Source organism: Harpegnathos saltator, unplaced genomic scaffold (assembly GCF_003227715.2).
Source record: "Harpegnathos saltator strain DR-91 unplaced genomic scaffold, Hsal_v8.6 scaffold12, whole genome shotgun sequence".
Classification (NCBI taxonomy): domain Eukaryota; kingdom Metazoa; phylum Arthropoda; class Insecta; order Hymenoptera; family Formicidae; genus Harpegnathos; species Harpegnathos saltator.
In genome coordinates this window covers 674,399-690,000 of record NW_020229895.1, presented here as the reverse complement: position 1 = coordinate 690,000, position 15,602 = coordinate 674,399, and the positions used below count along the sequence as shown (strand labels likewise).

At 55.2% G+C, this 15,602-nt stretch overlaps 1 protein-coding gene across 1 annotated transcript in view; it reads right to left on the bottom strand.

Annotated features, from left to right (window-relative positions):
* HnRNP-K (Heterogeneous nuclear ribonucleoprotein K) overlaps nucleotides 1–15,602 on the bottom strand; it is a 110,476-nt gene that overhangs the window by 46,895 nt on the left and 47,979 nt on the right. The window contains exons 4-5 of the mRNA XM_025305284.1: nucleotides 8,788–8,903; nucleotides 4,838–4,894 (exon numbers count right to left, since the gene is read on the bottom strand). Coding sequence (XP_025161069.1) covers nucleotides 4,838–4,894; nucleotides 8,788–8,903 — 173 coding nt within the window. The remainder of the gene's footprint in view (nucleotides 1–4,837; nucleotides 4,895–8,787; nucleotides 8,904–15,602) is intronic.

The following is a 15,602-nucleotide window of genomic DNA, read 5'->3' as shown; positions in this document are numbered from 1 at the left end:
GCCGGGGTTGGGGCGGGGCCAGGGCACAAACCATCAACCAAGTTAGACATCGCGTCTGACGGCTGGATTAATTCGCGGCTTAACCTCCTAACAACCCTCTCTCACCCCACCCACCTCTCCTCTTTTCTAACCCCCTCCCCGCTTCGCGATTTCTGCTAAATCAGTCCCACCCACCCGCATCCGTACTTTCTTCTTCTTTTTCTTTCTCCCCTCCCCCTCTACCCGCGAGTTTCTTATTTGCCACCATGCGCGTCGTCGTCGTCGTCGTCGTCATCGCCGACGGCGGCGACGGCGGCGACGGTGGTGGTGGCGGTTGTGATGGTGGTAGTGGTGGTGGTGGTGGTGGTGGTGGTAGTTGGTGGCGGATCGACTACCGCTGGAGGGCGAGAAAAATATTGGCAAGTCGAGTTACGGGAATCGCGCGAAAATGGAATGTCTCGCTCGAGAGAGATCGCGAGTAGTGTATTCAGCGCCGGGAGCGCGCGCCTCCCGCGCGCGGTTATTCGCTTGAAAAGTCCCAACTTTGAGATTCCTCCCGCCGGCCGATATCGTGATACGATTGGCGAAAGAACCCGGCCAAGCTGCAGGGAGAAATTGCCCGGCTTTTCTCTTCGGAGCGAAGTGCTTAGTCCGACAGACGTACTTGTATCATCCCGGCAAAGACCGCGGATCGGGCGCACGGTCGTCGGCACCCCCCCCCTCCTCCTCCTCCTCCTCCTCCTCCCTTGACCCACGAAACCATTAAGAATTCTGAAGGTGCACTCGAATAATTTCTCTCTCTCTCTCTCTCTCTCCCTCTCTCTCTCTCTCTCTCTCTCTCTCCCTCTCTCCTGGCGCGACGGTTAATTGACGTCACTCTGCCGCGACGGCGACCCGAGGAATATTTCAATTGCTAACGAAGTGCGCTAAACGTCGTTAATCAAGCAAGTTTTTAATCCTCAAACGAAGAGGTCTCTTAAAGGCGTCCGGTGTAGCTCGCGCGCGCGCGCCGACAAGGCCGGTAAGCCGCCTTACGGCGGCTCGTAACTGACAACCGAGTTCTCACCCGAGTTTTTTATCGGCCATAAGTAACGAAAGTTTCGCGAAGAGGAAGCGAGAGAGAAGGGAACACGGCGCGCGATAGTCGCTCTCGCGAGTTTCGTGGCTCGCGAATAGAAACAACCTCCTCGCGCCGAGAGAGGCCCGCCCCCCCCCCGTGCCGCCAAGTGCAAGGCGAAACGAATCGCCGCAACGTGGCGAAAGTTCCATCTTCCGGTTCCCCGCTGCTCGCGAAGAACACGCGACCGTGTCTTCTTCCTAATCCGCGCTATCGATACACTCCACGTGGAAGGTAATTTTTTGACGCCGATCTACAGACTGCGAAATCTTACAGTTTACTCTCCCTGCGTCGCGAGAGCTGCATCGACCGACGGGACTGATCCTTTCCTTTCTCTCTGTTTTATTTTTTCTCTCTTTCTCTCTTTACACCTCGAACGCGCGTTCCCGATATATGCGACATGCGACTTTCCAATATCTTTTCGCACGCGCGATTTCAGGAGCGCAACGCACTCTCTCTCTCTCTCTCTCTCTCTCTCTCTCTCTCTTTCTCTGTCGCCCGTCAAAAGGTTCGCGCATTCTGCGGACCGGCAAACTCCGCGAATGCGACGCGACGTTTCGAGAGAGGCTTCCTTCCGCGGAGAAAGCCGCCGCCGCATACGGGTAACGCAAACTAGAAATGAATCGCTGAGAGATTCTCCTCGGATACGGCACTCTCCGGCGACCGATAGTCGACGCCGGACAACAAAATGGACGCGAGACGCTGCGCTACGCGACTTGTCGAATTAACCGAGCATCCGTCAGATTATTCTTACCATTATCATGATTAGCCGATCATTATTTCGAGACACTCTTGCCGCTCTCGGTGAGTCGCGCACAGCAAATTTTACCTTTGAATCAGGCGACATTCCGGCTGGATGAAGCGGCGGCGTAACACGCGCGGGTGTAACGTTATCGATTTCATGGCGGAAACGTCTGCAAATTCGAGGGCGCAGCCACTCCTCGTTTGACGAGGACCGACCTCCTCGATAATCGCCCGGCCGATTATCAGCGCCGAAAGTGCCATGTCCGAGCGCGCGCGCGCGCGCGCGCGTCCTCAGGCGTCCTGAATCTCAGGTCGCCCGCGTCGGTCCCCGCGCCGGTTCCTCCCCCCATTTGCGTTACGGAGGAGTCGCCATGACGCGACGTGAGACCCAACGTGAGAGAGAAGGACGTGTTCTCGCCGCGCGGCACGTAGTCGGGCCGTCGTAAAAAAGCCCGTGCATCCGAACGAGAAACGTGCATCGCGCGGGACGTTTCGACGGACACAGCGGGGGGAGGGAGGCGTACCTCCGCCGCCGCCGTCGCTGGCGGAGGCGTCACAAAGTGTCCGGGTAATTTGCGACGATGTCAGCACCGCGCGATTAAAGAACGAAATTTATGCCATTAACGCGACACCCCCGCCCCGGTCCGTGCCGTGCTGAGTGCACTTTAGCAGTTGAGCCCGATGGCAGTGCGACACGGTTGAAACTCGTCGCACACGGACCTCTCACCCTCCCCCCCCCCCTCGCCCCGTAGTAAACAACCGCTGACTCGGAGGATGATAACCGTAAGCAAGCGAGTAAAGTAAGTAACGCAGTCGTGTAATCGTACTCGCGGAGAAATCGAGATCGCGGCCAGTTACGAACGCGCAGCGCAAAGGACAAGGGGGTCACGCTGGCAACCCTATCTCACTCACCCCTGCAACCCCTGCAACCCCCGCGTGCCGTCTCAGCTATCACACACGAGAGCGAGCGGAGAGACGCGCCTGGTCGATGCGTCATTATCGCGGAGCGTCGAATTACGTTCAACGTGGCGAACGCTCGAGCGAGCACGGCGGACACCGCAGCGAGAAACACCAGCGAGACTTCGGCAGCGCGACTCGCCATTTTGCGTTCGACGTCCCGACAGTTTTATTACACCGTCGAGAGTCTCGAGACCGGCCTGATATTCCGCGCGAGATGCGCCTCGTTCCTCGCGCGGCGCGAACGACGAGACAGATTGCAAGGAAAAGAGCCCGAAGAGCGAGGCTCTCTCTCTCTCTCTCTCTCTCTCTCTCTCTCTCTCTCCCCCTCTCTCTCTCTCTCTCTCTCTCTCTCTCTGTGTGTGTGTGTGTGTGTGTGTCGGAAATCGCGGCCGCTACGAACGCGACGTGTTGCGCTATCCGCCGTGCTGCGGCAACGATCCGTGCAGTTTTGCGATTATTACGGCCGCACCGTGTCTCATCGAAGACGTCGCTTGACTAACTGGCTAAATTGACCGTGAGTCATGTAGGCGCTGACGAGATGGCTCGTCAACCGAGCTCGTCAACTTTCAGACGCACTCATGTGCTTATTTGGCGGCTCGAGCAGCCCGACGAATCCCAGAGTCGCGCTTCTTCGAGACACGATCGGAGGATCATGGTCATGATCATTCGACGTTAATGATCTAGTGCGACGTTAACGTAGCGGAAAACTAGGGCATGATGTATCGATCACGTAGGCGCGAGCGAGCGAGCGAGCGAGCGAGCGAACGCCGAGTCGCGCTCGAAGGCGAGAGGGGATTCATCCACGTCGACGTCCAGGAGAAGGACGAGTTCTCTCCCTCCCTCCCTCCCTCCCCCCCCCTCTCTCTCCCCCTCTCGCCATCGATCATAAAGCATGCAAGTTTCGCGTGTCGCCCTTAAAGTATGGCGCGAAAATAAAATCGAAGCGAGCGCAGGACTGGCCGTAGCTCTATATCCTTGTAACCGAGGAATAACGAATGTCTCATGAAATATTGATACGAGTGTACGACGTGAGATATACGGGCGAAAGACGAGAGACCCCCCCCCTCCCCTCCGCGTTTCAAGAACCAAATGCATAATGAAGCTCGCGTACGGATGCGGGGGGCTGGGGGTGTGTCTTTGGAGAACGAGACGAGCGCCGGGCGAAAGAAATTCCCGCGACGGAACAGCCTTTTCACATGGACACGAGTCGCCGCGCGCGCGTTGCTCTTTGCGCGAATTACACGGCGAATCGCCGCGTCGAAACTTTTTCGACCTTTTCGGTGTGGACCGCGCAAAAAAAACACGACGGAGGTAACACAAATATGATGATGCAATTGTCGCGCCAATAAATCCAAGTGATCGTCTGCGTGACGGCGATTAACCGGCGCTTCCGATCGAGAGGGAAAATTCGAAGGCTACGCGAGTCGAGGGGCTAGAATTTATTACTACGTTGCAGGCGCTCGCGTCATCGATCCATAGACGGTGCGCGAAACATAAAAAAAAAAAAAAAAAAAAAACCACGACTCATTGGTCGCTGCTGCGGACTGGCGACTCGTCGACTAGCGCGAGTCGCCGGGGGACTGGTGAACCAAAGAAAAAAATGACTCTCAACCAACTGAAAATCCGACACAATTAGACAGTGAAAGACACACAAGGTTGGCCCGGGAGATCGTAAAAACCACGTCGCTCTTCGTGCGGCATAAAGATGGTGACCGCCGCGCGCAGGAGCGTATCTCGGTGAACATTTCTCAGACTCAGTTTTTACGATCTCCCGCTGAATTATTTGTGCGATCCTCGTCTCTCCCCGCCGTCTCTCTGTATCGCTCGCTCTCTCCCCGTCTCTTTCTCTCGCTCTCTCTCACCCCCTCCCTCCCTCTCTCTCTCTCTCTCTCTCTCTCTCTCTCTCTCTCTCTCTCTCTCTCTCTCTCTCTCTCTGTCTCATGTTCGCTACCGTGAAAGGAACTTTATGAGAGGACGGGCAAAGAGAGGAGCGAAACTACGACAAACTATCCAACGAGTCAAAGCCCAAAAGCTTACCTGACTCCTGAGTTTGGTGATGTTCTGACCACCCTTGCCGATTATCGAACCAGCTACCTGCAACAGAAAGATACAACGGGATCGTCAGTCAGACGAAGGAGAAGGCCGCGCAATCTCGCTCGGACGAAACACACACAAACGTGTCTCTCTCGCGGCTCTCCGCGGAGATCAACGAGAGAGAGAGAGAGAGAGAGAGAGAGAGAGAGAGAGAGAGAGAGAGAGAGAGAGAGCACAACCGCGCGCAGGAGCGATGCTTACAAATATTTGCCAGCTGAGCAATCTCTCCGAGATGGCGGTTCCCGCGCGCGCGCTACGGCCTCGGCGAATCTCTCTCCTCGACATTAAGCGACGCTGACGCGCGCGCGCGCGTCTCGCCGGCGACAAATACTTATGAAATGAAAGATCTGCAAGTGAAATGATCCGCCCCGAGGCGTGCGTAACGAACGTGACATGGAAATTCCCTTCTTCCGTGAGGAGTCCCGCGGCGGCAGCACAGCGGCATACGTATACTCCGCGGTGGCTTTCTCCAGGAGCCGGCTGATGCGCGCTTGCGATAAAAAAATCTTGCTCGCCGTTTCGACGCTTATTACGACAGTTATTTTCATTTGGCCGGACTTTCGGCAAAATGAACTCCCGGGCGGTCGCGTCGCGGAATGCGATCCGCCGGTGCCGTTGAATTCCTCGAGAGATCCGCGAGAGGCCGACGAAGACGACGACGTCTTCGGTCGCGGCGGGCCTCTCTTTAACGACGGACGATTTATCACGTTCCGACAGCTAATTAAATAAGCTCCGACAATTAGCACTTTCTCCTACGCGAGAGGAGGCGCGTCAGGGACGCGCTCCGATGCGCGCCAGCAACGGTGCATTATGCAGCGACGCAGGAATGCGGTCATTTTCATGCCGACCGCGACGCGCGCCCTCGCCTCGCGTCGGCGCGTTTTCCCTCGAGGAACTCGCGCGAGCGCGAGCGCGAGCGCGAGCGACAGCGACAGCAGCAACGCGGGACGCTCGCACGTCTCTGTCTTGGAAGCTCTCGAACTGGCCGATCGGCCGGCCGAGTATCCGAATTTCAGCCCTTAACCGCCGCCCACCCCAGCCAGCCGGAAAGCGAGAAGTTCTCTCTGGAGAGCTGCGGAGCCTCTCGCTAAGCTGCCAATCTTGTCCTCGTCTCTCGCAGAGACGAGCTCCTTACGCAGCTCTGCTCGTACGTGAGCAGCATGCGAGAGAACGCGCGCGTAGATGATATCGCTATACAATGCGGCGGAGCCACGAGACTTTCGAAACGAACGGACTTCCAACGAGAGAGTCTTTCGACACGCTCGACCCTCTCGAGATGACGAGGAGAGTCGCCACTTGGCAGATGTAACACACACGAAACGAGCTCGTGAGAACTCCGAGCGGCGGCAGCGGCGACGACGAAGCCGCGGGGCGTGTGCTTTTTCCGAAACTCGCGGCATGCGCGAGGATGCGAGGATCTTCCCCAAGGAGAGCGGGAGCGTTATCCCGAACGCGATCGTCCCTGACACACCGTCGACGAGAGAGCGCGCGCGCGCGCGCGCACGCGATGATATCGTCGCGAGCGATTACGTAGCGCGCGAGAGATTCGACCGCGCGCGCGCGCGCGCAATCGAGCGCGACGAGGCGAGTTCGTGCTCGACCAGCTGGATCGCAATAAGGCGTCCTCGCGGCGCCGATTAAATCGCGCCGGCACCACCTCGGCCGGCCTGCAGTGCACGTCGTTGCTGGCCATTACGAAATTAACAGGCACGATCGTGCCAGGGCCGACACGCCGCCCGTTCGTAATGATGTCACGCGCCTCGACTTGCCTCGAGTCGCACCCTCGCGCCGCGACGAGGAGGACTCGCTCGTCGAGCTCCCTCGTGCGTCTCGCTCTCATCCCGAAGGTCCCGACGAGAGTAACGTCAGCAGCGCGATCCTCGATCCTGTGTAACTGTAGCTTCGCGCGCTTTCGCGCGCGTTTGCTCCTTCCGAGCGCTCGCGTGTCCGCGGACGATGAAGAGTAGCTTATCTGCGCTCCCACGTGACGATCGAGCATTCGATTCAATTAGCGCTTATTAACGCTCGCGCTCGCCGGCGATTTACGTAAATTACACCCCGCGAAAGCTCGCCTCCCCCGCGGCGGCGGAAGTCGCGGAGCCGCCGCGCCGGGAGGAGTTGATGAAACGCGTCGATCCTTTCGGCAGGATTCGAGATAATCATTGTTTCGCCGAGGAAATTCGCGGTGAGTCACACCGCGCTCTCCAGGGAGCTCGACGACTCGCCAAGGAGCCTCCGAATTAAATGAGAAATTGGATTCACGCGATTAATTATAATCGCGAGTCGATGCGCGCTCCGCGATTAATTTGGAAATTCGGCGCTCGCGGACGTCGAGCCGAGCCGAGCCGAGCCGAGCCGAGCCGAGCCGAGCGCGCTTCCGCGATAAAATCAGCGCCGACGATTCCCTCGGTAAATACGCGATCGGACAAAGGGAAGTGCGCGCGCGGAACGCCTCCACCGCGCGGCGGCTGCCTTCGATATTCTCAATGCTACAATCAATCAGCGGCCGGCGAAAGGAGGCGCAGATAGACCTCGATCCGCGATATTACTTCTTCCCGCCGCGCCGGAGCCCCTTCGAAAGCAGCATTGCGCGCGGCCGGCGCAATCGCGATATTCGCCTCTTACGTCTTATTGTGCGCCGCGCGGCCGCAGGAAACGGCGTGGCGCAAGAAAATATCCGCCCGGCCCCGGAGAAACATCCCGAGCCAACAACGGAGCGATACAACGCGTCGGCTGGCGAGAATGGAAACTTAATGGTATACCTTTCTCGCCGCGCTCCGCTCCGCTTCGCGGCGAGATAACGGAACTTTCGCGTTAGCACCTCGCCGAAACTTGGCTCGCGCAGATTCCCGATTTCCCGCGAGGAAGATGAAGAAAGCGAGCGAGCGAGCGAGCGCGCGCGCGCCGAGAAACCGATAACGGTCCGTCGAGCGTGGCGACAATGACCGGAAGAGCCCCGGCGGCGGCTGTTCCACGACGGAACGGACGCGGCCGGAGGTGGGAGCCGTTAACCGGCTCCCCGCGAAAACACGACACGCGTGACTGGAAAATACTGTGACCCAGTGCGACGCGGCAGTGTCGCTTCCGTGGGAAGCTACGTGCGTGCACATTGTGTGTGCTGAAACACGCCCGTCGCGCGAACGACGGAGGCGTGTTGGCTCTCTCTCTCTCTCTCTCTCTCTCTCTCTCTCTCTCTCTCTCTCTCTCTCTCTCTCTCTCTCTCTCTCTCTCTCTCTCTCTCTCTGTCTCTGTCTCTCTCTCTGTCTCTGTCTCTCTCGCGCGCGCGAGCAAAGACGTCGGCCGGGGTGAGGATCGTTTCCGCGCAACGACGCCCGGCCCGGAGAAATTCATCTTCGTCGTCGGCTCAAGCTTCGTGAGCCATCTAAGCGTCTTCCTGACTGCTGAAATTCAAACTCAAAGGCCAGAGTGACTGTCGAATCCCACTTGAATTTCGCCGACTTTTCGCGCTCGCAGCCACAGCGAATGCACAGCCCCCCGCCGCAGCACTCTCCGCGCATCGTCGAGTTGCCAAGTCAGAATCTCGAGCCTCTTCTCTGTTCATGTTTATCCTCTCCATTTCTTTTGTCCTTGTCATTTTTCTCAAACCGATTCAGCCACTTTGATCAGACAACACCCGCTTTGCGGATTTAACGCACATGTGCTCTCGTTAATAAAAAATAATGATACTCGCGTTACACCGCGGCGCTCGTCGACTTTTCGATCCACGCGAGTGTCTCAAGGAGAAATGGATGTCGATGAGTCTCGCCGGAAGTCGTCGACGAGACTCGAGCGCGGATGAATCAACACGCTCGTTAGTCACCGGCATCTCCGCGAGTCGAGGATATTTCCGCGCGCGGTAACGCGCTCGATCGATCGACACTCTCGGCACTCACCTTACTCGGTATCAGAAGACGAAGTTCATCGTCACCCTGTCGATAACGCTTGTGGGGGCTCGTCGGACCCCCGGAACCTGTCATAGCGCCGGTCTCGGCTTCTCTCTTCATTATTCCTGAAACAGAAACGGACGATTCGTTCGATCAGAGAGAACACGAGAGATTCCGCCGCGCATCGTAATGCGCGCGGACAATGAAGAAGCGCGCGATTTATGCGATTTACTCGTAATCGGCTCTTATCATAATGCCGACCGACAGCGCGCGTTCCCCCCCGCCCGGAGAATCCGGCTCTCTTCGCCGCGCGACGGCCAAGTCACGCCGCCGTGACTTGGCCGTCGATGGCCGAGATGATGGGATCGTAAAGCCGCGATGTATAAACGAACATACGCTACCGATTTCGTCGGCGGTCGAGGCGCGTGGCGAGGCTCGATCCGGCGAAAAGGCCAGATAAGTGCAATAAAACGCGACGAAACACATATAGCGGGCGGGCGCAGATCGCCTCTCTCTCTCTCTCTCTCTCTCTCTCTCTCTCTCTCTCTCTCTCGTAAAATGCTCTCCTCACGCCGGCGGCGTCATTAAAGCGAACGAGGCGATTTAACGGACAATGAATTACTATGCCGGCCGCGCGTGCGCACGCAGTCTATCCGAGTCCATAACGCGTGCTAATGTATACGGATTTTATGCGTCTATGGGGTGTCCCGTTAAGACAGGCCGGTGCTCGTCGCAAGACGCTCGACTCGAGTGGAAAATTGTATCCGGCCGCGTAAATCCGGGAGCGTTTTAGCAGCCGATTAAAATTCGGAGCGCGCGTATGCGATCCTACAAGCGAGAGAGCGCAAAGTACATTTCCACCGCCCGTACCGCCGAGCAACCTTTACACATAAGATAATGGGGATGCTATATTTTATTGTAAATTATGTTATATTTTTGAAGTAAAAAATTCTTATATACTAACAAGGTTCTAAAGAAATAAAGAAATTACAGTCTAAATTTCTTGGAATGAAAAAGAAGGAATATTTTTATTCACAAGCAATGATAAAAATATTTCCTTATAAAACCCTATTAATATTGCCTTACAAAGCCCCGTTGATATTGCCTTGTAAAGACCATTTGTTATACATCTTGCAGGGCGCTCGTCTTTCTATTCTTACCAGGGTCCGATTAACGTTAGAGAAAAATAATCAGGTCTTTACCAGAGCGCTATTAATTTTTCTACTTGGCTACCTGTGTCGATACAAATTCAACGCGTTTGCGTTGCACCGACGCATTTAATTGTCGATGTATAAGGCGGCGTGCCACCCTTGGTGGAGGTGCCCTCTCGAGTGATAAAAAATCCAACGGGATTAATATTTAATTATTTCTACTCCCGTGCGAGATCTCTCTCTCTCTCTCTCTCTCTCTCGCTCTCCGGTCGCCGCAGAACGTTCTAAAAATAAAAGCCGCGATTAATTCTCCGTGAGCCGCGACCACCCAAGATACATTGTTCAATTAGAGATTTAGCGCGAACGCTTCGAGCCGGCCGGCGCGGTAACTCCTTCATTCCTCCCCGGCCGCGCGAAAAATTACATTCTTAATACGGCGGTTGTTGCTCATTAGGCGAGCGATCGTCAAACGAGAGAACGAGCGCATCGGGGGCGGTTGATGAACGGCTCGAGCCATTCGTTTCGTTAAGCTTTCCGCGTCGATTACATTCCGCCGTCGGAATTCTCGTCCACGTCAGACTGTCGACGAGCAGTTCGCGCTCGACGACATTTGCGTAACTCCGAGTCGAAAACTTGGCTGCCGCCCCAGCCAACCCTTATTTCGTCTCGGTGTACGCCACGTGTCTCGGATGAAAATGTCGCCGTCGTTAGCAAAGCTCGCGATCTGTAATTGAACGAGTGATCGATGCGCGCGCGCGCGCGCGAACGGGGAATGAAATTTCGCCAAAACCGCTGGGCATTATGTATTTATATTGACACGATTACCGTCGTTTGTCCGTTCACGACTTACAAGTCAATCTCGGGGAACGTCAGACGCCGATTTGTTTCCAATTTTCTATATTTATTTTTTATGTCAAAATATGAAGAAATCTGTTATCATTTTTAGTTTAAATTAATTTTTTCAATTTTCTAAAGTTTCGCACAAGTACACTATTTTATACATATTTAAAACAATGTTTCTTAAAAATATATATATCTGATTTGTTGAAACTTGCACGCACATGTCGCCGCCGATTATGAATCAGAAGCATTATGTAAAATTCAAAATGGCGGATCTAATATGGCCGACGTCATTGTTGGAAAAGTGTTCGGTTTTACGCTACATTCGACGTTGGGTAATCTTTCGGCTCGCACTATCCAGCAAACAAGCTCATTTTAACGTCAAAATCTGGCAAAAAATGAACAAGAAACGAGCGAAAAAAAGAATGAACAAAAAACTTGAGAAATTTCGAAAAAATTGAAGAAATTAATTTAAGCTAAAAATGATAACAGATTTCTCTATATTCTGACATAAAAAATAACCATAAAAAAAATTGGAAACAAATCGGCGTCTGACGTTCCCCGAGGTTTACTTGTTAGAACTTGTTAGAATGCTCAACGGAATGTGGCGCGATTGAATCGCGAATAATTAATTATTTAATCAAGCGTTTGATCGGAGAACAGCAGAGAGCTAAGCGGTGATTCGGCTGGCCGGTGATCGCGCGCGACAATAAATCTCGTAATACCGCGAGCGCAAGTTTCGTTCGGCAAAATCTCGCACAAAGCTCGCGACGTGGGTCGGCGAGGACGAGACGAGTCGATCGTGCCGAAAACTTGCTGCTGCGCGCGCATGGAATCGCGGAAGATCGCGAGGCCATCACTATCTCGGAGGAAAGGAAACGAGAACGTAACGCGGCGGCGGCCGCCGACGATCATTTGTCGCGACTATATCGCGATAGCACGCGTTTAGCATAGAAATCGCGGCTACACGTGCTGCATACGAAACCGCAGCGGGCAATGGGAGCACCGTAATATAAGGTTACAGGCAGTTACAAGAGAATGCAGAAAAAAAACAGAAAGAAAAAAGGCGCGATGTATTACCGCGGGAGCGACTGCGACACGTTCCTACTCTCGATATCATCATCGTGCAGCCGGCGCGGTCTTGTTGTCGCGTCCGGCTGACGTGATCCGGCGGAAAACTCTGCAAGAAATTCGCCATCAGACTCATTTGGCGAGACATGTCGCGCGTGTCAAGCGACATTCGCATCGAGTGCTCTCTCTCTCTCTCTCTCCCTTTCCCTGCGCGATCTCGAAATCTCCACGACAGTGAGACTCCGCTGGAGAAGCGCGAGTACGAAGCGGGGGTTCTCCTTCATCGAATTCTCCATCATCGAGAGAGTTTGATGAAGTTTCCGTTTTTCCCAAGAAATTCCGAAAGAGCGACTGAACGGCAGTCGGCCTGTCGTCGAGCGGACACACGCCGGATAACACGCAGTTTCATGAAAATGCACCGTCGGCCTCGTCGTTTTTCTTGCTCGCTTCCGCGGCGCTTACGTGGCCAGGCGCGGTTTTCCAAGTCGTGACGTGGCGGTAAAGCGCACTCTTTGTACCCGACGAGAGAGGAGGTATGCAAAGCACACACATGCAAACGAAAGGCGCGCGCCGACTGAAGAACTGGGTCGTGCCCGTCGTACTCAAGACCGAAGCCGATTGCGTTCCACGCGATCGTGTGACGACAGAGTCGAGAGCTAAATTGCTTTTAATCGTCCGCCAGGACGGACCGTCGCGATATGAATAATGCGCGGCGCGGCGCGCGATCGATCGATCGATCGATCGACGCGAGTATACTTTGCTGGACAACTCGCGGGAACCGATCGCTCAGTCGCTCAAGCGACCGACGAGTACTCGCGCGCTTCGAGTATCCCGAGGACGCTGCGGAGGAAAGCGCGATCCATCGATCTCTCTCTCTCTCTCTCTCCCTCTCTCTCCCTCCCCTCTCTCTCTCTCTCGGTAGGACATCTCTTTACACGCGGAAATTTATAATGACTCCTTCTTGCCGTCGACGAAATTCTTTGAGCAGCCGCCACCATCCATCTCCTCACTCGATTGCTCAATTCGACTCGATCTTGCAGCGCGCGCAGCAGAAAAGAAAAAGAGAAGCAGCGACTCTCTCTTTTTACCGCCGCTTCCGGCCGTTTAGCGTGCGCAATTTCCGCGTGCGCATGCCTGTTCGCGAAAATAACGAGCGTACACACACCGCGAGTTATTATTCGCGGCCAGCCAGCCAGCCAGCCAGCCAGCCAGCCAGTTCGATCGTTCAATTCGCGTGGAGGAATCGGAGCAATTATTTTCTTGCGGCGCGCGCGCGCGCGTGCGCGCGGCGGAATCATAATGCACCGCGGGCGGAAGATTGAGGGTACGGCGCGGGCGGCGGGTTAATAACAATGTCGGCGGGACGCAAATGGAAATTAAAGCGACGAGCGTGGCGGCACATCTAGATACGTGTGCATACGCACCGGCGCGGCGGCACGCGAGGAGAAAAAGCAGGACGACAACGCGGCAAAACGCGGGAATCGATGGCGGTCGCCATCGTCGTGGATACCGACACGCGACGTTAATAATTTAGCCGCAACGATTCCGCGGCGAAAGGGCGCTTTCGATTCGCGCGCGCGCGCGCGAGCGCCCGCCGCCGCGACTCCCTTATATTCTTCTTCGCCGCGGCGCGCGCCGCGCGGGGCGTGCCGGGAATAACCGCGAGCGGAATGCACAAAAATATCGCCGGCGAACGACGTGAATTAGGAATCGTCGGTGGAAGCGGAATTGCTGGCAAACCGTCACGTAACCACGTCTCTCCGAAATTATCAGCGCCAAAGTATGAGAGATATCTCCTCTCGCTCTCGCCATTTTCATCGCGACACCGTTTTATCGTATCGTCGTCGTCGTCGTCGTCGTCGTCGTCCGATCTTTCGATCTGTCACGTTCTCTTGAATTTGCAATTTACCGCACTCGTCGGTCTCGAAGCCGCTACTCGCCGTGTACTACTCGCGATAATCACCGTCATTGGGAGCTCATAATCATTTTCTCCGGCTGATGATACTCGATCCCGAACAATTGACTCTGGAGCCGAGAGAGAGAGAAAGAGAGAGAGAGAGCACTGGATGGCACGCGTATGTTTCTTTCAGACGATATTCGACAAGATGCCTATTATACCGAGGCTCGAGCACGGAATTACGTTTCTCAGCTACTCTGCGGTGCGCCCGCATCGATCCGCGATGGGGGTGCGTGCGTGACCGAGCTTCTCGTGACGCGAGCCGAAAAGGTCTCCTCTCACCACCCCCGTCCGTCCGTCCGTCCGTCCGACCGACCGAAGGGGTTTTTCGCCGTCCCCTTCTCTTTCTCTTTCTCTTTCAAACGAGCGTCATGCTTGCGCGAAAGAAACCGAACGACCAAATGATAGAGCGTACTACTCTCTCGTGGCGGCCGCAATATGCACGCGCGCGCGCGCGCGCGCTCGCTCGCTCGTCTGTCGCGTCCCGATTGTGCGCAAAAAGGAAGAGGGGCTTGATAAAACAAAAAGGAAAAGGGGGAAAAAGGGAAAAGGCGGTCGGGCGAGCGTCAAGAGGGCTGGAAAAAAGGGCGCCGTGAAGTCTAGTGCGGCGACGGCGATAGCGTGAGGCGCCTGAAAGTCCACTCTCGGCAGGAGTGCAACGACTAACCAGTCCACAACCAGTTCGCACGCTAGTTCACGGCGAGTGATATAGCGGCATGTGAGAAAAAAGAGAGAGAGAGAGAGAGGGAGGGAGAGACGAAGAAGAAGAAACGAGGCGGTCGACCGAACGAACGAACGAACGAACGAAGGGAGGGAGGAAGAGCCAATTAACCCTTGGGTGTTCCATTTCGATAATGCGGTCATTACGCGAGATTAACCCCTTCTGGGTGAACTTTTTGTTTCCTCGGTGATCCGATAATTAAGCCAGTGACAAGTTCCCGAGCGATTTGCGGCGGGGGGAGGGGGCGGTTTTCAGCCCCTCCCTCCCTGTTTGATCTCCTCGGAAATTTCCCTTTTTTGTTACGTTACCGTGACTTCAGGCTCGGCGTGACGCGGGTTAGGTTAGGTTAGGTTAGGTGTGCGCGGATCTGCGAGAGAATTAGAACAATCGGCGGCAATAAGGCACAATGTCCGTCGGTAGTTCCACCGATAATTTTTGGTAAGACACGGCGCGATCGCCGTGGGGCCGCTCAGCGTTGTGGATCGTCGGCCGCGAAGGAGTGCGAAGTGTGGAAATGAAGACCGAGATTCGCGCGCAAAGAGTTCTTTATTCGTCGTTGCAAAGAAACTAAGAAAAATAAGCGCTCGCGGACGAATAACGAAAAAGTAAGATTGCGACAGAACGGCGAGGATGCCAAGTGACTTTCCGCGTTCGCTGAATTCCGTATCGCGGACTGAGGAAGCGCCGTTTTGCGAAGCCATTGTTAGATTTCCACGAATCGAAATCGGAATCTGGGGCCGGCCGCGTGGATCCGCGAATTTTTAGTCGACTCTTCTGCGCTGATTGGCCGCGCGAGTCGACCAGCTGATCGGCAACACGAAAGTCGCGACCCAACGGTCTTATTTGTTTTGCCTTATTCGTGTCCGCATATCTGCCGCTATTGTTCGCACGACAACAACGAACAAACTTTTGCTTTGCATTGTTTCGAGCGAAGAGCTCGAACGACATCAGATCAGCGGACCACGACGAAGCTGTCGCGCTCATGCCACGCGGCGCGTGCTGTTTACACGCGCGAGAATATTCGCGAAGAATTTTCGCTCCGCTGGCGAAACGAATCGGCGAATTTCGAACACCTGTTAATCCT